Source organism: Trichomonas vaginalis, chromosome II, assembly GCF_026262505.1.
Source record: "Trichomonas vaginalis G3 chromosome II, whole genome shotgun sequence".
Lineage (NCBI taxonomy): Eukaryota > Parabasalia > Trichomonadida > Trichomonadidae > Trichomonas > Trichomonas vaginalis.
In genome coordinates, this window is record NC_067204.1 from 22,537,864 (window position 1) to 22,558,242 (window position 20,379).

The 20,379-nt window shown below is 34.7% G+C and overlaps 8 protein-coding genes, 3 non-coding genes and 2 pseudogenes across 13 annotated transcripts, besides 1 other annotated feature; 8 read left to right on the forward strand and 5 right to left on the reverse strand.

Annotated features, from left to right (window-relative positions):
* Window positions 1-2,084: 2,084 nt before the first annotated feature.
* TVAGG3_0591170 (glycosyltransferase family) lies at window positions 2,085-3,502 on the forward strand (the record flags this gene model as incomplete). Its single annotated transcript, XM_001329466.1, has 1 exon — window positions 2,111-3,415. The coding sequence occupies one exon, from the start codon at window positions 2,111-2,113 to the stop codon at window positions 3,413-3,415; it is 1,305 nt and encodes a 434-aa protein (XP_001329501.1).
* A 315-nt stretch (window positions 3,503-3,817) lies between these two features.
* On the forward strand, window positions 3,818-4,369 carry TVAGG3_0591180 (NTF2-like family; the record flags this gene model as incomplete). The annotated part of the gene is made up of 1 exon (XM_001329467.1): window positions 3,832-4,302. The coding sequence occupies one exon, from the start codon at window positions 3,832-3,834 to the stop codon at window positions 4,300-4,302; it is 471 nt and encodes a 156-aa protein (XP_001329502.1).
* Window positions 4,370-4,517: 148 nt separating this feature from the next.
* On the reverse strand, window positions 4,518-5,249 carry TVAGG3_0591190 (positive regulation of cell cycle G2/M phase transition; the record flags this gene model as incomplete). Its single annotated transcript, XM_001329468.1, has 1 exon — window positions 4,518-5,249. One exon carries the CDS (start codon window positions 5,247-5,249, stop codon window positions 4,518-4,520), a length of 732 nt encoding a protein of 243 aa, XP_001329503.1.
* Window positions 5,250-5,499: 250 nt separating this feature from the next.
* Window positions 5,500-6,808, reverse strand: TVAGG3_0591200 (uncharacterized protein; the record flags this gene model as incomplete). Its single annotated transcript, XM_001329469.2, has 1 exon — window positions 5,519-6,808. The coding sequence occupies one exon, from the start codon at window positions 6,806-6,808 to the stop codon at window positions 5,519-5,521; it is 1,290 nt and encodes a 429-aa protein (XP_001329504.1).
* A 360-nt stretch (window positions 6,809-7,168) lies between these two features.
* TVAGG3_0591210 (ankyrin repeat and SOCS box-containing protein 4 family) lies at window positions 7,169-8,683 on the reverse strand (the record flags this gene model as incomplete). The annotated part of the gene is made up of 1 exon (XM_001329470.1): window positions 7,169-8,683. One exon carries the CDS (start codon window positions 8,681-8,683, stop codon window positions 7,169-7,171), a length of 1,515 nt encoding a protein of 504 aa, XP_001329505.1.
* Window positions 8,684-8,762: 79 nt separating this feature from the next.
* On the forward strand, window positions 8,763-8,812 carry TVAGG3_0591220. The gene has a single exon. It is a non-coding gene; the product is annotated as a tRNA-Ser (tRNA).
* Window positions 8,813-9,290: 478 nt separating this feature from the next.
* TVAGG3_0591230 (myotrophin family) lies at window positions 9,291-10,016 on the reverse strand (the record flags this gene model as incomplete). Its single annotated transcript, XM_001329471.1, has 1 exon — window positions 9,291-10,016. One exon carries the CDS (start codon window positions 10,014-10,016, stop codon window positions 9,291-9,293), a length of 726 nt encoding a protein of 241 aa, XP_001329506.1.
* Window positions 10,017-10,145: 129 nt separating this feature from the next.
* Window positions 10,146-11,039, reverse strand: TVAGG3_0591240 (protein ubiquitination; the record flags this gene model as incomplete). Its single annotated transcript, XM_051239492.1, has 1 exon — window positions 10,146-11,039. The coding sequence occupies one exon, from the start codon at window positions 11,037-11,039 to the stop codon at window positions 10,146-10,148; it is 894 nt and encodes a 297-aa protein (XP_051097316.1).
* Window positions 11,040-11,118: 79 nt separating this feature from the next.
* TVAGG3_0591250 lies at window positions 11,119-11,168 on the forward strand. The gene has a single exon. It is a non-coding gene; the product is annotated as a tRNA-Ser (tRNA).
* A 2,305-nt stretch (window positions 11,169-13,473) lies between these two features.
* On the forward strand, window positions 13,474-13,523 carry TVAGG3_0591260. The gene has a single exon. It is a non-coding gene; the product is annotated as a tRNA-Ser (tRNA).
* Window positions 13,524-13,841: 318 nt separating this feature from the next.
* Window positions 13,842-20,379: part of a mobile genetic element that runs on past the window's edge.
* TVAGG3_0591280 lies at window positions 14,248-16,357 on the forward strand (annotated as a pseudogene). The gene has a single exon. A coding segment is annotated over exon 1 (2,110 nt).
* Window positions 16,374-17,479, forward strand: TVAGG3_0591290 (annotated as a pseudogene). The gene has a single exon. A coding segment is annotated over exon 1 (1,106 nt).
* On the forward strand, window positions 18,793-19,116 carry TVAGG3_0591300 (protein of unknown function, DUF4106 family; the record flags this gene model as incomplete). The annotated part of the gene is made up of 1 exon (XM_051239493.1): window positions 18,793-19,116. One exon carries the CDS (start codon window positions 18,793-18,795, stop codon window positions 19,114-19,116), a length of 324 nt encoding a protein of 107 aa, XP_051097317.1.

Sequence of the window (20,379 nt, forward strand, 5' to 3'; positions counted from 1 at the left end):
GCATTGATAACTTGAACGCGGAAGTTTGACCGACAAGAGTGTATTGTGCACTCCTGTCGGTCGCAGTGTCTCATTCTGGGAGACATTGCCTCTGCATGTCTCCCAGAATGGAACAATGTTCCGCATTGATAACTTGAACGCGGAAGTTTGACCGACAAGAGTGTATTGTGCACTCCTGTCGGTCGCAGTGTCTCATTCTGGGAGACATTGCCTCTGCATGTCTCCCAGAATGGAACAATGTTCCGCATTATAACTTGAACGCGGAAGTTTGACCGACAAGAGTGTATTGTGCACTCCTGTCGGTCGCAGTGTCTCATTCTGGGAGACATTGCCTCTGCATGTCTCCCAGAATGGAACAATGTTCCGCATTGATAACTTGAACGCGGAAGTTTGACCGACAAGAGTGTATTGTGCACTCCTGTCGGTCGCAGTGTCTCATTCTGGGAGACATTGCCTCTGCATGTCTCCCAGAATGGAACAATGTTCCGCATTGATAACTTGAACGCGGAAGTTTGACCGACAAGAGTGTATTGTGCACTCCTGTCGGTCGCAGTGTCTCATTCTGGGAGACATTGCCTCTGCATGTCTCCCAGAATGGAACAATGTTCCGCATTATAACTTGAACGCGGAAGTTTGACCGACAAGAGTGTATTGTGCACTCCTGTCGGTCGCAGTGTCTCATTCTGGGAGACATTGCCTCTGCATGTCTCCCAGAATGGAACAATGTTCCGCATTGATAACTTGAACGCGGAAGTTTGACCGACAAGAGTGTATTGTGCACTCCTGTCGGTCGCAGTGTCTCATTCTGGGAGACATTGCCTCTGCATGTCTCCCAGAATGGAACAATGTTCCGCATTGATAACTTGAACGCGGAAGTTTGACCGACAAGAGTGTATTGTGCACTCCTGTCGGTCGCAGTGTCTCATTCTGGGAGACATTGCCTCTGCATGTCTCCCAGAATGGAACAATGTTCCGCATTGATAACTTGAACGCGGAAGTTTGACCGACAAGAGTGTATTGTGCACTCCTGTCGGTCGCAGTGTCTCATTCTGGGAGACATTGCCTCTGCATGTCTCCCAGAATGGAACAATGTTCCGCATTGATAACTTGAACGCGGAAGTTTGACCGACAAGAGTGTATTGTGCACTCCTGTCGGTCGCAGTGTCTCATTCTGGGAGACATTGCCTCTGCATGTCTCCCAGAATGGAACAATGTTCCGCATTGATAACTTGAACGCGGAAGTTTGACCGACAAGAGTGTATTGTGCACTCCTGTCGGTCGCAGTGTCTCATTCTGGGAGACATTGCCTCTGCATGTCTCCCAGAATGGAACAATGTTCCGCATTGATAACTTGAACGCGGAAGTTTGACCGACAAGAGTGTATTGTGCACTCCTGTCGGTCGCAGTGTCTCATTCTGGGAGACATTGCCTCTGCATGTCTCCCAGAATGGAACAATGTTCCGCATTGATAACTTGAACGCGGAAGTTTGACCGACAAGAGTGTATTGTGCACTCCTGTCGGTCGCAGTGTCTCATTCTGGGAGACATTGCCTCTGCATGTCTCCCAGAATGGAACAATGTTCCGCATTGATAACTTGAACGCGGAAGTTTGACCGACAAGAGTGTATTGTGCACTCCTGTCGGTCGCAGTGTCTCATTCTGGGAGACATTGCCTCTGCATGTCTCCCAGAATGGAACAATGTTCCGCATTGATAACTTGAACGCGGAAGTTTGACCGACAAGAGTGTATTGTGCACTCCTGTCGGTCGCAGTGTCTCATTCTGGGAGACATTGCCTCTGCATGTCTCCCAGAATGGAACAATGTTCCGCATTGATAACTTGAACGCGGAAGTTTGACCGACAAGAGTGTATTGTGCACTCCTGTCGGTCGCAGTGTCTCATTCTGGGAGAAATTGCCTCTGCATGTCTCCCAGCATGAGACAATCTTCTGCAATCAGAATGGACTGGGTCATGAAAAAGTTGCAAAAGTCAAAAATTGAGGGTATTTTCAAGTACATAAATAAAACGCTTTTTTATAAATAATATTTTCCACATTTGATATTTCAAATATGAATTAAAATCGATTTTGGTAAATTTTTTCTTTTTCACCATGATTGCACAGGTACTTGAAGTTTTAGTCTTTTTATTTACATATTTGATGTCGTTAATAGCTGAACAAAGCACTTGTTCAATGTATATTCTAGTAAATGGTGTACAAAAATATAAAAGCACGCCAACAAGAAAAGTCGACAATATTGAATTAATCGACAATTACAGTGTTATTCTTCCAAGTGGAAACTATTTAAAAATCAGAATGGGTCCTAAATCATGGCCATTTTACCGAGGTAACGCTTTGGATACAGATTGTCTTGGATTACAACACTCAATTTACCATCACTTTCATCGCGCAGATGTTTGTTTATACGGTGTTTACTTCTACGATTATTTTATAGAATTAACCAGAGATTTCAACCTTATCAAATATCCAAATTCTACGAATCATTCATTACAAGTGTACCAGAAAATCGTTTTAGGGTTTTCGCATCATTCTGAGTTTGGTCACTTCATGCATGATATGCTTTGCCCGATTATGTCAATGCCTGCTGAAATTTTGGAAGGCGCAGAAATCTTTGTCGTATTTAATGAAAACGAAGCCAGAAACATATTTTCATTCTTAGGTTTTGATCCGAAACGTATACATTCACTCACTGGTCAGTGGGTTCATGGAATTGATGTTCATGTAACAGTTAGCCAATTTGGAATTAACGCGATGTTCCAAGCTTGGATTGATTTGCACCATTACATATATCAAAAATACAATTTGTACAATATTGCTCCAACACAAATGACAGCAATCAATAAACCAAAAGGAAATTGGGGATGTGTTGGAAATCTAGATTCTCTTTTCGAACGAGCTAAGTCATTCTACCCAGAATATAACTGGAAACTATATCCAGCGAGTACATTGTTTGATATTGAACGTACAGCCAAGATTTTAGCAGCATCTAAGTTATATGTATCGGCAGCAGGTTCCTCATGTTTCAACTGCATTTATATGCATGAAAACACACAGATTTTGTTCTTCACTCGACAGCTTCCAGATAATCCAGCGTTAGCAGGTGTTGCAACACTTGGCATTTTTGCATATGCAATCAGCACAGAAAACTTATCTAATGTTTCTATTTCTGATTTCGATCCTGGGCTTCACGAGATCATGTATGTTGTTAAATATGGTCATTGGAATAATGGTATCGAAAACAGAACAAGCCTGCTGTTTGATATATCATTTTACAAGAGAGGAATTGATATATATAGCGAAACAGGAAAAACAAATGTTCTTGTCCACTCTAAATCATTTAGAACAAATACACATCGTAAGATTCAGCCATGCCGCACTTTCATGGAGTTTTTTTAGTTCCAAGAATAGAACTACCAGTTAAATATTATATTATATTATATTATATATTTTTGTTTTGTATTTCCTAAAAATTGAATTTACCAATAAACTAATTTTTTGAATTGATTCTGGATACTATGTCCGAATACTTGTAATATCAGTAATTGAATGCTCTAATATTGTAATTGGTCTTAATATATATAATTTAACAATGATACAAACGCTAATATATCTAGTAATTTAACAATTTTCAACTTTTATATAACAAAATTGAATTTGATAAGCAAAAGCTCAAATCCAAGGAATTTGCGGTGATAACATAACCAATAGAGAACAATTCTAATATAACGAGCGTATTATTTGATAAAAATATGTTGCAGTCAATTGTTGGAGGAAAAAATAATGCCACTTTTTTACCTCAAAAATAAAAAAAAATGCAGTCTGAATTAATTGCTGCTGCAAAGGAATTCATTGTTATTTTCTACAATTTCGTAGTTACTAATAAGAGAGATATATACAAATTTTATGACTCCAATGCCATTATTGTTCATTCAGATCATGAACAACCAATTAAAGTTTCAGAAATTAACGAAAATAGGGAAATATTCGAGCCAAATACACAGTTAAATGTAATCAACTATTCTGTCGTTCCAAATGGCGATGCTGTTAACATAACTTGCAATATTCAGATCAAAACTCCATCTGGTACAAAATTAGGAACAGAATGTTTTACTATGGTTCAGAAAGAAGGCAATTACTTCATTGTAGCCGATAATTTATATTATTTACCAAACGAAAATCCGGAATTAGTAGAAATACCTTCATTTAAGCGCCAAAACAGATTCCAAGATAAGCCACGTGGTAAGTTCAATCCTCAGAAGTTTGCTCCTTACAAGCCTCACTAAAATTATTATATTTTTCGAAATATTCCATATTAAGGCACTAATGTATTTTGAAATATAAATAAACTGATTATAAATATATTCTTTACTTACTTTTTAATAGCTTATTCTCAAATCATAACAAATATTATTTTCAACCATGATAAAAGCAAAAAAAATTACCATTTGAATAGATAAGAATATAGAAAATCATTTATACGAACAAAGAACTGAAGTTATTAAAGAGCTGTTTTTCTTAGGATAGGACTAGCGAGATATTCGAGCATCTTAGATGTCTGTGGGCTTTGTAGGAATCCTGCTGGCATCGGACTTTTGAAAAGAACATTGGCTGATTTATTTTCAACATTAGAAAATGGTTTCTTCTGAGAATTCTTAAATTCATCAATGGCTGTTCGAAATGATGTAGTGGCAGCCATCAAATCATTTTTATATCTGTGGTCAAGCATCATGGTATATCCTCCATCACAATAATCTGCCCATTCGCCTTGGAATTTTCTGTAACCTCCATCCAGTATATAAACATCTGGATAGAAGAGATTTGGATACTCATTTGAATCTCTATCAATATTTCTAAATATTGATGCCATCTGAGGTCCTCTATTATGAGAAAATTCGCAATGAAATACTATTAATGCGTTATGTATTGGTGTCTCAAAGAATAATTTTTTGAGTAATTGAGGATCGTTGCAATTTATTGCTCCATTTATATGCCCGCCTTCATATTCATATGGGTATCTGCAGTCTATTATATATAGTTTCTCGAAGTATTCGTCATACACTCCAGTGATAATGTCAACAAGTGTATGTCCAGTAATTCTTGGAATCGGGCCGCTCGATTCAAGAACTGGAATTCCGCTTTGATAAATTAATTCTTTTTGCTTTACAGGTGAAAAGTCAAGATCTGGAACTGGAACACCTGTCTTCGAAGGAGATTTAAAGGGCGATCTCATTATAATTTTTTTAAACGTACGTTTTCTTTCAATTTAGATTTTAGGAACTTTTGAATACAATCATACATCAAACTTTAGAAAGTTGCGAAACATATTGTATGTACCCTTTTGGATCGGTTCCAACAACAAATGAAGAAAAATAGAAAGAAATTATTTGGAAAATTTAGAAAATTAGAATGAAGAAAGGAGACAAAAAAGTACTTGCAGGTAATAATTAAAAAAACATTATTTATTTAACAATTAAAATCAAATTGAAACATAATATTAGATTACAAGTATCCAACGCGGTTGTGGTCAACACGGTATGAGTCGCTATCAGAGAAATCTGATGATGGATGATCAAATACGTTGTTATTTGCCTTTCTTGGGCTGGAAGTAACTCCATAAGGCTGATTCTGGTCGTAAACAGCAACGGTATCATCGGAAAGCATTGAACCTCTTTGGACGATGATTACAATTGAAAATCCGATCAATGAAATAAGCATTAGGTGAATAAATATAGAATACGAGGCAAAATATGGAACTGGATTGGCACAGAAGTTGCTAAGTGTGTTATTTGTGCCGCATGATAATGCTGGGATAGTAACATTTTCTTCAGGATCACATTCTTGCCAATCATAATATTTACTGTAATCAAAATCAGGATCTTTCAAGGCATCAACTGGTATTTCTTGAATGGATGTATTAGATAAGAATTGATTGAAGAAATTCTGAGTCAAATCATAGCCATTTTCACAAACATCTTTTCCAGCAGTTGCAATTGCTGTTACTGTAACTCCTAGTGCTCCAAACAAAAGAGCAACTATGATTACGAAGAATGAATATGAAGAAGCGCAGCAGATCGAAAGTTTTGATCTGGAAAAGTAAACAAGAGTCTGAAAAACGTACATAAGAATGAAGAAAGCAAAGAATATATAAATCCAGACGCGGATAATGGTCCATGTCCTAACTGGAACTCTTCTGAAATGGTGCTCGAGTAAATATGTCGAATTTATACCTTTGTCTATGATAGATGCTACCTCGTCATATAAGTCCTTCTTTTTCCTTCCGCACTGTGTATCGTTATAACTTAAGAAATCTTCTTTTAAGTTTACAAGAGCAGCGTTTGCTACTTCTGGGAAGTTTGTGAATTGAGAATAGAATCCTTCTCCATAGTATATATTCATGCAGTAGTAAATCATCGAAACAAAGAAGATAATCGAAAAAATTATATACGAGATTAAAGAGCATATGCCTGGTCTGGTTGATTTATGGGGGATGCACGCACATGCGCATGAAAACGATATAACTAGTGCTACAATTATTGTAATGCAAGATATAATAATTATCGGAATAGCTGAATAACCATCGCCAAGAGTAAATGCTCTAAACTGCGTCACGTATCCATAGAATGTATAAGATGTTTGAATTGATGGTTGCGTAGAAATATTAAATAATTTTATTGATGTTTTTGGTTTAAAACTAACATATGCTGAATAAAGTGCACTTACCGTATTTGGAACATCATGGAACTCACAATCGTATTTCTTGAAATTGAGCAGTGTAAGTAAAGAAAGCATTGAAAGAAAAAGATTTTTGAATAACTGAATACGTTTAAAAGGGATTCTTGAAAAAAATAGAACAAATGACATGACTTAACTTTGCTTATATCAAATATTATATGGAAATATATTTCCGGGTGTTTTTCATTAAAATTTGAGAAAATTAGTTGTTGGATTAGGAAAAAATGAATTATTCTTAATACTAGGGAAAATATTGCTCCATTTAGCTATTTATTCTTTATTGTTTTAAAAATCTTCTTCTTTTTTTTTTTTGTTATTATTTTGTTATTATTATTATTGATATTTATTTATCTCGAAAGAAAAGGCTCAATTAACCCTTTATAATTACCAAATTAACCCTTTATAATTACCAAATGATTAGTCGGTGAGTTTTCCGCCATTAGAAAGAAGAAGTTTGACTGTTTCTTTACAATTATGATATACTGCACTACAAAGAGCTGTTCTACCGAAATTATTTTTCTGATTGATATTTGCACCAGAATTAATCAGAAGCTCAACTATTTCGTAACAATTTTGTTTTGCTGCATGATAAAGAGCTGTGCATCCGGCTTTATCACTCTGATTGACATTTGCGCCATATGAAATAAGAAGCTTAACTATTTCGTAACAATTATGTTCTGCTGCACTACAAAGAACTGTTCTTCCGTATTTATCGCTTTCATTGACATTTGCGCCATGAGAAAGAAGAAGTTCAACAATTTCTTTTTTATTGCCAAATACTGCCTTCAGAAGAGGTGTTTCTCCAGTTTTATTTTTTTCATTGACATTTGCGCCATGAGAAAGAAGAAGTTCAACCATTTCTATACTGTTATTCAATATCGCAATATGAAGAGAGGTTAATTCATAATCAGCTTTATCGATGTTTGCGCCATATGATAGAAGAAGTTCAGCTGTTCCTATACTATTATAAATCACTGCTTGATGAAAAGCGGTTGTTCCAGATTCATATTCTGTGTTAATATTTGCTCCGTGTAAAAGGAAATATTCACAAAGAGGTGGGATATCAAACGCCGTTGAATAAAAAAAGCATTTGTTAACATCATTTGTTTGATCAAAATAAATTAAAAATGATTCAAGATCCTTATGCATTACGCAATATTCTAAATCTATATCCTCTTCGAACTCATTCATCAAGAATGTAATAAAATCAATATTGTGTGAAATATTTGCACGTGCTATGCATCCTTCATCTGGTACTTCATATTTCAAACATTCACTTATGATTTCTGGATTTCCGCCTAAAAATGATAATTCTAGACAGTTAGTAGTTATTTCTGAGTTGAATTTCGTTCTTATTAACTTGAAACAATCAACTGCCCCGTAGTAACAGCATAGCTTAAGTAATGAATAACCGTCTTTAGAATATGGATATAAATAACTTTCCAATTTTTGATTTTTATCAAATTCTTCACTTTCGGTGAAGAAGATGAATCTATCTTTGTCATTATTCATGATTGCTCTGTAAATTGTATCTTCTGAAAGAATTTCTAGTTTTTCGGATTTCAATAATTTGTAATCATCTGCCATATCAAAATTAATTCCATATTCTTTATAAAACAGGTAACTAGAAGTTAATGGAATATTGCCGGCCTCTTTTATATGATAATCATCAGATATTTGTTTAGCAAGTGCTAAGTATGACTTTGTACAGCGGTTATTAAACGTAATAATATGTAAAATGTTATTCATAACATTCCTCGGAAGTTGTTTATTTGTTTCAATCAACTCTGTTTTGATCATGTTATAAATCGACTTTATTTCTTCTTCATTATTTGTTTTTAACTGATACAATGCCTTGTATGAATCGATGTAGTATTTACAAATACTTCTCAATTCATTGTATTTATTTGAATCCGTGACTTGATCATACATGAAAAAATTTGAAAGCCTTTCTTCAGACAATACTTCAAATCAAAATAAGCAATGATGGATTTTTCATATTAGTGTAGTAACGGCTTGGCTGAGTTGTTAAGTCAATGAATTGCTAATCCTATGGATTTAATTCCTGTCTTTCGTCTTAAAGATTTACTTATACCCATCTGACGAGGATTCAAATTTTTGACGATGAGCATGAAGAATAATTGAAAATCAGCCTTAAACTAAAGAAATTGAATGCCGTGTCAATACGGCGAAAGCTTGCCCGAAACACTAAAAAAACTAATACGTATATAAAAGTTTGCTGTTGGAAAAATATATATCTATTGAAATTAATTATTTCAAAAAAAATCATCGAGTATTTGTTAATTTTGAATGAAAGAGTTCAACAATTTCGTTGTATAGTGCCTGGGGAAAATTCTTTAATAATATACAATCTTAATGTAAAGGCTTTTCATTTAATTTTAATAATTTTTTCACTTATGTAAAAAATCTAACAAAAAGAATTCGTATTTAAAATTAAATTTATAATGATTGCTTAACTTTTATTTGCTCAAACTGTGCTTCTTTTGTTTTAACAAAAGGTATTTTCCTGTCACTATAATTATAATATGCTACAAAATGAAAAACCACTTATTTCACTGGTATCTGCTCCATGAGAAATAAGAAGATCGACAATTTCTTTGTTTTGATTTTCTTTGGCAATATAAAGTGCTGTTCTTCCATCATTATTTTCTTCATCGATATCTGCACCATATGAAATAAGAAGTTCAACTGCCTCTTTACAATTTTGTTCGGCTGCATTATAAAGAGCAGTCCTTCCATCATTATCTTCTTCATTGATATATGCGCCATGAGTGAGAATAAATTCGACTATTTCTGTCTTATTTTGCAACGCTGCAAGATGTAGAGGGGTTTCACCATCTATATTTTTTGCATTTATATATACGCCATGGGAAAAAAGAAGTTCAGCAATATCTTTACTATTTTGTTCTGCTGCGAGATGAAGAGCTGTTTCTCCATCTATATTTGTTTGATTGACATCTGCACCATGTGCAATAAGAATTTCAGCTATTTCTTTACAATTTAGTTCTGCTGCATTACAAAGAGCGGTTTCGCCATCTCCATCTTTCTCATTGATAAGTGCGCCATGAGAAATAAGAAGTTCGACCGTTTCTTTACTATTTTGCAACGCTGCAATATGAAGAGGAGTTTCTCCTTTAGAGTTTTTTTCATTGACATCTGCACCATGTGAAAGAAGAAGTTCTACTATTTCTATGTTATCTTGCAGCGCTGCAAGATGGAGAGGGGTTTCTCCATCTTGATTCATTCTATTGACATTTGCACCATATGAAATGAGAAGTTCCACTGTTCCTTTACAATTAAGTTGTGCTGCTTGATGAAGAACGGTTGTTTCTGATTCAAATTCACTGTTGACAAGCGCACCGTTATTAAGGAATTATTCGGTCAAATGTGGAACATCAAACATTGTTGATTCGAAAAAGCATTGGTTAGCATCATTTGTTAGATCGAAATAAATTAAAAATGCCTCAATATTATGGTATTGACCGCAACATTCTACATCGATGTTAAAATTATTCTCTTTCATCACATATGTAACAAAATTAATGTTGTGCGATATAATTGCATATTCCAAACTTTCTTCGTCTGGCCATTCATTATTCAAGCACTCCGAAATGATCGCTTGATTTCTTCCCAAATATGAAAGATTGAGACATCTTTGTGTTATTTCGGATTTAAATTTCGTTCTTAAGAACTTGAAACAATCAAATGATCCGTAGTAACAGCATAATTCAAGTAATGAATATCCATTCTCACTAAAAGGATATAATTTGCTTTTGATTCTTTGATTCTTTACATAAAAGTTGCCACTTTCTGTGAATTTGATTAATCTTTCTGTGTCATTATTCATAATTGCTCTGTAAATTGTATCATTTGAAAGTAAATCCAAATTTTTTGTTTGAATTTTTTTGAAATCATCAGTCTTGTGTAATTTAATTCCATATTCTTTATAAAAAAGATAATTTGTAACTAATGAAAGATCTTTGACCTCTTTTATATGATAATCGTCATAGATGAATTTCGCAAGAGACAAATATGACTTTGTACAGCGGTTATTAAATGGAATAATATGTAAAATGTTTTTAATAACATTTCTGGGAAGTTGTTTATTTGTTTCAATCAACTCAGTTTTGATTTTGTTATAAATCGACTTTATTTCTTCTTCATTATTTGTTTTTAACTGATACAGTGCATTGTATGAATCGATGTAGTATTTACAAATACTTCTCAATTCATTGTATTTATTTGAATCCGTGACTTGATCATACATGAAAAAATTTGAAAGCCTTTCTTCAGACAATACTTCAAATCAAAATAAGCAATGATGGATTTTTCATATTAGTGTAGTAACGGCTTGGCTGAGTTGTTAAGTCAATGAATTGCTAATCCTATGGATTTAATTCCTGTCTTTCGTCTTAAAGATTTACTTATACCCATCTGACGAGGATTCAAATTTTTGACGATGAGCATGAAGAATAATTGAAAATCAGCCTTAAACTAAAGAAATTGAATGCCGTGTCAATACGGCGAAAGCTTGCCCGAAACACTAAAAAAACTAATACGTATATAAAAGTTTGCTGTTGGAAAAATATATATCTATTGAAATTAATTATTTCAAAAAAATCATCGAGTATTTGTTAATTTTGAATGAAAGAGTTCAACAATTTCGTTGTATAGTGCCTGGGGAAAATTCTTTAATAATATACAATCTTAATGTAAAGGCTTTTCATTTAATTTTAATAATTTTTTCACTTATGTAAAAAATCTAACAAAAAGAATTCGTATTTAAAATTAAATTTAAATGATTGCTTAACTTTTATTTGCTCAAACTGTGCTTCTTTTGTTTTAACAAAAGGTATTTTCCTGTCTATATATAATATAATATGCTACAAAATGAAAAACCACTTATTTCACTGGTATCTGCTCCATGAGAAATAAGAAGATCGACAATTTCTTTGTTTTGATTTTCTTTGGCAATATAAAGTGCTGTTCTTCCATCATTATTTTCTTCATCGATATCTGCACCATATGAAATAAGAAGTTCAACTGCCTCTTTACAATTTTGTTCGGCTGCATTATAAAGAGCAGTCCTTCCATCATTATCTTCTTCATTGATATATGCGCCATGAGTGAGAATAAATTCGACTATTTCTGTCTTATTTTGCAACGCTGCAAGATGTAGAGGGGTTTCACCATCTATATTTTTTTGCATTTATATATACGCCATGGGAAAAAAGAAGTTCAGCAATATCTTTACTATTTTGTTCTGCTGCGAGATGAAGAGCTGTTTCTCCATCTATATTTGTTTGATTGACATCTGCACCATGTGCAATAAGAATTTCAGCTATTTCTTTACAATTTAGTTCTGCTGCATTACAAAGAGCGGTTTCGCCATCTCCATCTTTCTCATTGATAAGTGCGCCATGAGAAATAAGAAGTTCGACCGTTTCTTTACTATTTTGCAACGCTGCAATATGAAGAGGAGTTTCTCCTTTAGAGTTTTTTCATTGACATCTGCACCATGTGAAAGAAGAAGTTCTACTATTTCTATGTTATCTTGCAGCGCTGCAAGATGGAGAGGGGTTTCTCCATCTTGATTCATTCTATTGACATTTGCACCATATGAAATGAGAAGTTCCACTGTTCCTTTACAATTAAGTTGTGCTGCTTGATGAAGAACGGTTGTTTTCTGATTCAAATTCACTGTTGACAAGCGCACCGTTTTAAGGAATTATTCGGTCAAATGTGGAACATCAAACATTGTTGATTCGAAAAAGCATTGGTTAGCATCATTTGTTAGATCGAAATAAATTAAAAATGCCTCAATATTATGGTATTGACCGCAACATTCTACATCGATGTTAAAATTATTCTCTTTCATCACATATGTAACAAAATTAATGTTGTGCGATATAATTGCATATTCCAAACTTTCTTCGTCTGGCCATTCATTATTCAAGCACTCCGAAATGATCGCTTGATTTCTTCCCAAATATGAAAGATTGAGACATCTTTGTGTTATTTCGGATTTAAATTTCGTTCTTAAGAACTTGAAACAATCAAATGATCCGTAGTAACAGCATAATTCAAGTAATGAATATCCATTCTCACTAAAAGGATATAATTTGCTTTTGATTCTTTGATTCTTTACATAAAAGTTGCCACTTTCTGTGAATTTGATTAATCTTTCTGTGTCATTATTCATAATTGCTCTGTAAATTGTATCATTTGAAAGTAAATCCAAATTTTTTGTTTGAATTTTTTTGAAATCATCAGTCTTGTGTAATTTAATTCCATATTCTTTATAAAAAAGATAATTTGTAACTAATGAAAGATCTTTGACCTCTTTTATATGATAATCGTCATAGATGAATTTCGCAAGAGACAAATATGACTTTGTACAGCGGTTATTAAATGGAATAATATGTAAAATGTTTTTAATAACATTTCTGGGAAGTTGTTTATTTGTTTCAATCAACTCAGTTTTGATTTTGTTATAAATCGACTTTATTTCTTCTTCATTATTTGTTTTTAACTGATACAGTGCATTGTATGAATCGATGTAGTATTTACAAATACTTCTCAATTCATTGTATTTATTTGAATCCGTGACTTGATCATACATGAAAAAATTTGAAAGCCTTTCTTCAGACAATACTTCAAATCAAAATAAGCAATGATGGATTTTTCATATTAGTGTAGTAACGGCTTGGCTGAGTTGTTAAGTCAATGAATTGCTAATCCTATGGATTTAATTCCTGTCTTTCGTCTTAAAGATTTACTTATACCCATCTGACGAGGATTCAAATTTTTGACGATGAGCATGAAGAATAATTGAAAATCAGCCTTAAACTAAAGAAATTGAATGCCGTGTCAATACGGCGAAAGCTTGCCCGAAACACTAAAAAAACTAATACGTATATAAAAGTTTGCTGTTGGAAAAATATATATCTATTGAAATTAATTATTTCAAAAAAAATCATCGAGTATTTGTTAATTTTGAATGAAAGAGTTCAACAATTTCGTTGTATAGTGCCTGGGGAAAATTCTTTAATAATATACAATCTTAATGAAAAAAAAAAAAAAAAAAAAAAAAAGGTAGTGGGGCCTCCAGGCACTTCGTGCCCTCTAGCCCTGAAGATGTTTAGTATAATGAAGTTTTTTTTTTCTTGGGATGGGCTTCCAGGCACTTCGTGCCCTCTAGCCCATAAAAAATTTTTGAGAGTCGTCGCCGTTGACTTTTTTGTAGAGCGCTCAAAATAGTATAACTTTGTCCGGACAAGTAAGGGTCTATCGTCGCTACAGGAAAAGTTACAGGCGTTCCAAGGAAGTATACTTTGAGAAGCCTTTTCTCCTTATAGAATGAGATAGGACGGTTATTTTACAAAACTGACAACACTTTGACCGAGTAGTTTTTTGTGCTGAACAAAAAGTGTCATATAAACATCTGTCAAAAACCGTTTTTTACTTCACTTAAAATGCCACGTAAGCTACGTAAGAATATACGTAAGAGGAAGAGAGCATTGAAACATCCAATAGTAAAACTGACACCACAACAACAGTTGCAACAACAAATGATGAATGACCCCACTATGTTGCAACAAATGTCAAGCAACCCTATGCTTTTAAACCGAGTTATTGGTGCACAGAGTGGAGGTTTAAGAGCGGCACTTTTAGCGAAAATGGCAGGCTATGGTGGAGCTGCAGACGGAACAGCTTATAACCCTCAAAGTCAAATGAATTTGAGTTCACTCAAAAATCAAATAACAGATGTCAAAAAGTCAAACATAGACATACAGAAACAAATCAGTGAAAACGAAAAGAAACTAGAATATGACAGACACACAAAGAAACTCAATGAGTTAAACGTAGAGAAAAAGAAGAAAGAAGAACAACTGAAAGAACTAAGTACAGAGGAATATGCGAAAAAAGTGTCAGAAAAAGCAGCAGAAGTAGCAAAAATGGAACAAGATGTCATAAATTTGAAAAACCATACTACTCAATATAAAATACTGAAAGATGAAGAGATAAAACAAAAAGCCCTGAAGACATATATGGATAGCGATGAGTATAAAAAAGAAGTTGAAGCAAATGTAAAGGCAGAAAAACTTTTACAGTTGCAAAACCAAACCGTACAGTATGAAAACTTAGCACAAGAAAGTAAAAATAACGACGCAGCCATGCAAAAGGCAATGAAAAGCGCAGAATATATAAAAGCTAATAATGACTGGTTAGATGCCCAAGCCAACGCCAAAGCAGCCCAACTTATAGGGTCAATAAGGACAAAAATACAAGCGGATGAAGACAGTTCAAATGAAGCTTTAACAAATGCTGACTTTAAGAACGCTTTCGAAGCTCTTCATAGTAAGGTGAAACAAGTGAACGACTTCTCATCTGGAAAGAAACTGAAGTCTGAAGGTTTCGACAAAGAGTTAAAAGAAGTAGCACAAAATATGACGAAAATAACAGATGCAGCAACGAGACAGGCAGTTCAAAGTGCCTATGACGCCGTTAGAGCAACTGTTGTGAAAAGTCAAGAAAAAGAGTTACAACAGACCAAAACAGACCTAGTAAATGCTTTCTTAAGAACGAAAAGTCAGGTAGGACATTACGCTGCAGATGGAACATATGTGCCAGCTGGTGGAACTTATATACCACCAAACCCTCCAAGAGAAGCACCTGCACCAGGACTACCTAGAACATTTACATCGTCACATGAACACAGACACAGGCATGCACCAAAACCAACACAACAACCAACAGTTCAAAACCCTGCACAACAACAACAACAACAACAACCAACACAACAACCAACAGTTCAAAATCCAGCACAACCAACAGTTCAAAACCCTGCACAACAACAACCACAAACAGAGCAAGGACATAAAAGAAGTAGAGAACAAGGAAACCAAGAATTCTTAAAAATGCTTAAAGAAGAGTGTGGTTTCCCAGATACTGTTGACTTTAGTGACAGATATAAAGAAGCTATTAGAAAGTTCAAGGATGGAAATACTGACCCGAACCTATTTAGCTTTATGGCTCAGCACCAAAACGGATATAATCTCAAACCTGGAAAATACAAGCTCGCTAAGGGATATGATTTAATAGCATATCATCCAAATGACATGGATGAATTTACTCCGAGATATTTTGATGTCAGAGCTAAATGACAATTCAACTTTCGTCATGAAACGCGTAAAAAATAGAGACGGAACGAAAGAACAAAAGCTTATGAATGCGGATGACGTAGATAGGGAAATTGTTGAAAACGGTCTCGGAATATATGAAATGCCAGCAGATGAGGTACAAGAAACTCCACAGGAAGAAGTTCAGATACAACCAGACATGGAAGAAATAGTTCAGCAACAACAGCTAGAAGAGCCTGAAGGAAACGAACAAGTCCCTCCTTTGGAAACTAACTTCACAGAACTAGATGAAGATTTGGAACAGCCGAAAAATCTTGACCCTCAACAAGTGTATGCGGAGAATATGGAATCTTTCCAAGAGTCTAAGAAAAATTCGGCTGACATAGTAGAAGAATATCGAAAAAATGTTTGCCGACATACAAAAGACTCCAACACCAGATGAAAATATTCAGCATAGAATGGAAGTACTGAAAGAAAATGTACACAAATACAACAACCCTTTTTACTTACGAGCATTTAACGTTCAATCTTCGGATGAACTCGGTGAAAATAAAGGTTAAATTTCAAGAAAACATATAGAAATGAAACATTGTTTAAAGTTCATTCAGAACCTAACCAAGATGGAAACAAACCTACTTTTGTTTCTGCAGACGATGGAACTACAATGAGATGGGGTCATAAAGCTAATCCGGATAGGTGGTTCATAAACTTACAACCTCAATTCCAAGAAGTTGTAGACGCAATGGAAGTCAATGGTGAACGAGATATAGCTGGTATTTTAAGCGCGGCTTTAATGCCATTGAAAGATATGAAAGATGCAGATATTTTGAACCAGTATGAAATGAACATGGCTGATGGAAATATAACACCTGACGTTCTAGAACATTTATCTCAAAGAACTACACAGAACCATAGAGATGGTATATTTGGTGAAGAGTTTAGAAAGAAAGTTAGGGAGAGCGAAGGAAGAGAACCTATTGTACATGACCTTGCAAACGAAAGTTTACAAAATGTCATAAAAACTTACTTTGCAGACAATGACCTGAGAAGGGATGAATATTTAAGAAAACTCAAATGGACAGTACCAAATGAAATGTTAGTATTGAAAAACATGTTCCTTGACAAAATAAAACCAACTACAGAAATAAACGACGCAAGACTGAAAGATTGGGTAAAAGCTTTCCCATTCACAAAAGATATAGTTGGTAACATGGAAAGAAAACCAGAATGGCTACAAAAACATATATTTGGAAACGAGCATATTCCATATGGACAGGCACTGTTTGAAGAGCTTGAACCGGAAACTCAGGAAAGAGTCATGCAAACAATACGCAAAGACTCAAATACAAACTATGACAAACTCTTTCTAGGATATAGGTTACCTGAGATGGGCGACCAGAGCCCAAAGGCAAAAAGGACATGGGAAATTTGCAACATACTAGATGAACATAATGCAAAGATGCAACAACTTCAAGCAGAGGGCAATGAAGGAAAAAGAAGAGTTAAAAACTCAGTCAGGAAGAAAGTAAAGCTTGGTCCACGTGGGTTCTATTATGACATATAAATCCAACTATTCTATATTTTTACTCATATGAAATGTACGCCGCTCAGAATATAACGCCAACAGTTTTGGATGCTATGAATGGAAATGTTTCTGAATGGTATAACGAATGCGACAATGCCATTAGAAGGTCAGAAATAGTTCCTGGAACTTACGAATATACAACTGCTGTTTCTATGGAAACGTAGGTGAGTTTGGAGAAGTTCTTCAACAACAGTAGATATTGCTTGCGACAGGTTTCATATAATTTCTATTGACAACTCTTTCTTATACGTGGAACAAGACATTGAAATAAAACCTTCTGCCAAGTTGTCTGACAAGAAAGGTTGCAATGGAATTTTCTATGTCGGATACCAATATGCTCCAGAAGTTTTCATGGGATATAAGATATATTCTAACTCTGACTTAGTTCAAACAGTAACATGGGCAAACTATGAATGGTTCGCTTTAAGAAACTCAGTACAACCACAAGCTAGAGAACAAACAGACCAGTATGCAACTATTGAGAAAATAAGAAGACTTGACCCTAACGTTCCAGGAGTTTATGTTAACCTTTCTGGACAAACTGCAGCAGCAGTAACCAAAGTAAAACTGAAACTTAGAGTTCCTTTGTCATCTTTCCTCATCTTCAGGTTTTTAAGATACTTGCCAAACTGGGCAGGAAAAATTTCTATCGAACTTACTCCAAGCAAAAATAACTTAGTCATTGCACCAACACAAGACCCATTCACTCTTACAGAAGTAGTGGGAACAAATAAAATGTCATTCGCCGACTTTTGCAAAAACAAAGTTGACTTAGACTTTGGTTTCTCAAACCTCAACACTGAAGTAAACTATTATTTCAATGCTGCTGGAGATGCTTGGGACCCAGTTAAGTTCACATGCGAAAAGTTTGAATGCAAGAGAATAGAAAGCAGACTTGCAGTCTATATGTTGGACCCAGATATTTCAAATGCTTTAGCTGCCAAATATATTGCAGTTCCACTTATGTTCCCTATACACCAAATATCTGTCAAAGACTTTGCAGGTGAAGTTGGAAACCAAAGTGCTGACCCAGGTGCAAGAACAGATATTGCTTTAACAACTGCAATGAAACATGCAGATACTATGTTTGTACTGTTCAGACGAACTATAAATGACTATTCTTGCTTCTACAACCTGGTATTAAATACCATATAAACATAGATGGCAAATACTATCCAAGAGAAGAATATTCTACAGTTGAGGATATGAGGTCATACAACTTGACATTAGATGCTATGAACTTTAACAACAACTTCACAACAACCATTAACCCTGAAATGCAAAGTTCTATTATGCCATATGTGAAAGTATGGACCCATACAGGAGCTCAAAAAACTCAATATACAAATGGAGACCGTTCAAACTTTTGGCTTGGCATTCCATTTGCTGACTCAGAAGACTTTATGGGTGGTATTTCAACTGTTGGTACAGTTCAAATACAATATACTGGTGACAGAGACGGTCCAGATGAATTGAAAGCAAAGAAGTTTACAAAACCAATAGCACTTTTCACGGAAGATGCTCTTTTGAAGATTCGTTCGATGAAACCTGCTGGGGCTCCTCAGATTGGTATAACGACAGCTTCCATCGAGCAGATTTTGGCAGCAGGTCAGTAAGTTGTTCTTGAACTGACTTCTCTCCGTCAAATATTGACAGTACGCCAGTTTTGACATAAAATTGTAAGATAAACTTACCTTTAGAAATATCTGTAAGTTTTGAAGTTATATTTTTGTCTGCTTCAAGAACTTTCACCATTTCAGTTATACCAACTTTCTTTGCTTTATGAAAATATTTTGGTTCAGCAAAGACTGCTATTCTATAACATTTTCCATTGTTTGTGTAAAGAACTATTCTGTCAATGTATTTGTATTGTTTGTGTGTGTAAACTTTGTTCTGCTTCAATTCGAAGAGATACTCGAATACGTCCATCTTTTTATTCTAAGTAAAATGTCATTTCCGAAAAATAGAAGCGTGAGTGTTTCAAAAGGTTTAATGGCGGTGGCAGATGTGAAGTTAAATTCACCAACTCAAACAAACAGTCAAAGTGTTGTTGTCAATGTCAAAGAAAGAGATGTTGAAGTGGGGAAACCATACGAAGACGAAGATGGTATAACAATAGTTCCTGTAAAAGAACAACCAACATATCCTGAAGTTAGCAGAGACTTAAGTTCTGTTGCAGATATTCGAAACGACTACCAACAACTGAAAGACAAACTTCAAACTCAGGAGAAGATTTGTCAAGCTTTAAGTATAATGTTAAACTTGGTCGAACACAACCCTGTAAAAGTGAACTCATATGTCATTGCACCTCATGAAGTTTTGAAAGAACTATTGAAACTTTTGACAGAGGCAGACGATATAAACATCAAAGAAATAGAACCCGACGTTAGTTGCTGTGGTGTTTCATATAATGTCATTGACAAGATATACGTTATGAAAGGAGGTGAAACGTTGAACTTAAAGTATAGTTTCCCAGACGTCATAAAAATATTTGACGACCACAACATTTCATTAAAATTTATTTGCTAAGTAAATGGCAGAAGACATAATGGTTTATACTATTACGACTAAAAACCCTGAGTCATATAATTCTATAACAACAAACTTACAAAGTCCTCAAGGACGATATTGTAAAACTAACTTTAAACACAATGACGACTAAAGCCTGTTTTGCTCTTTTGACACCAGAAGACTTTGTTGTTGTGAATGGTAAAAAATACTCCTTTGAAGAACTTACTCAGATATACCACCAACAGGTTTTGTTGACTTATTTAATACTTTAAGGACGGATGTAACATGTGCTGCAACTAGAGCAGGTTTCATTATGTTTGGATGTCCGACTGAGTTAGTAAAACGATATGAGCTATAATACAAAACTT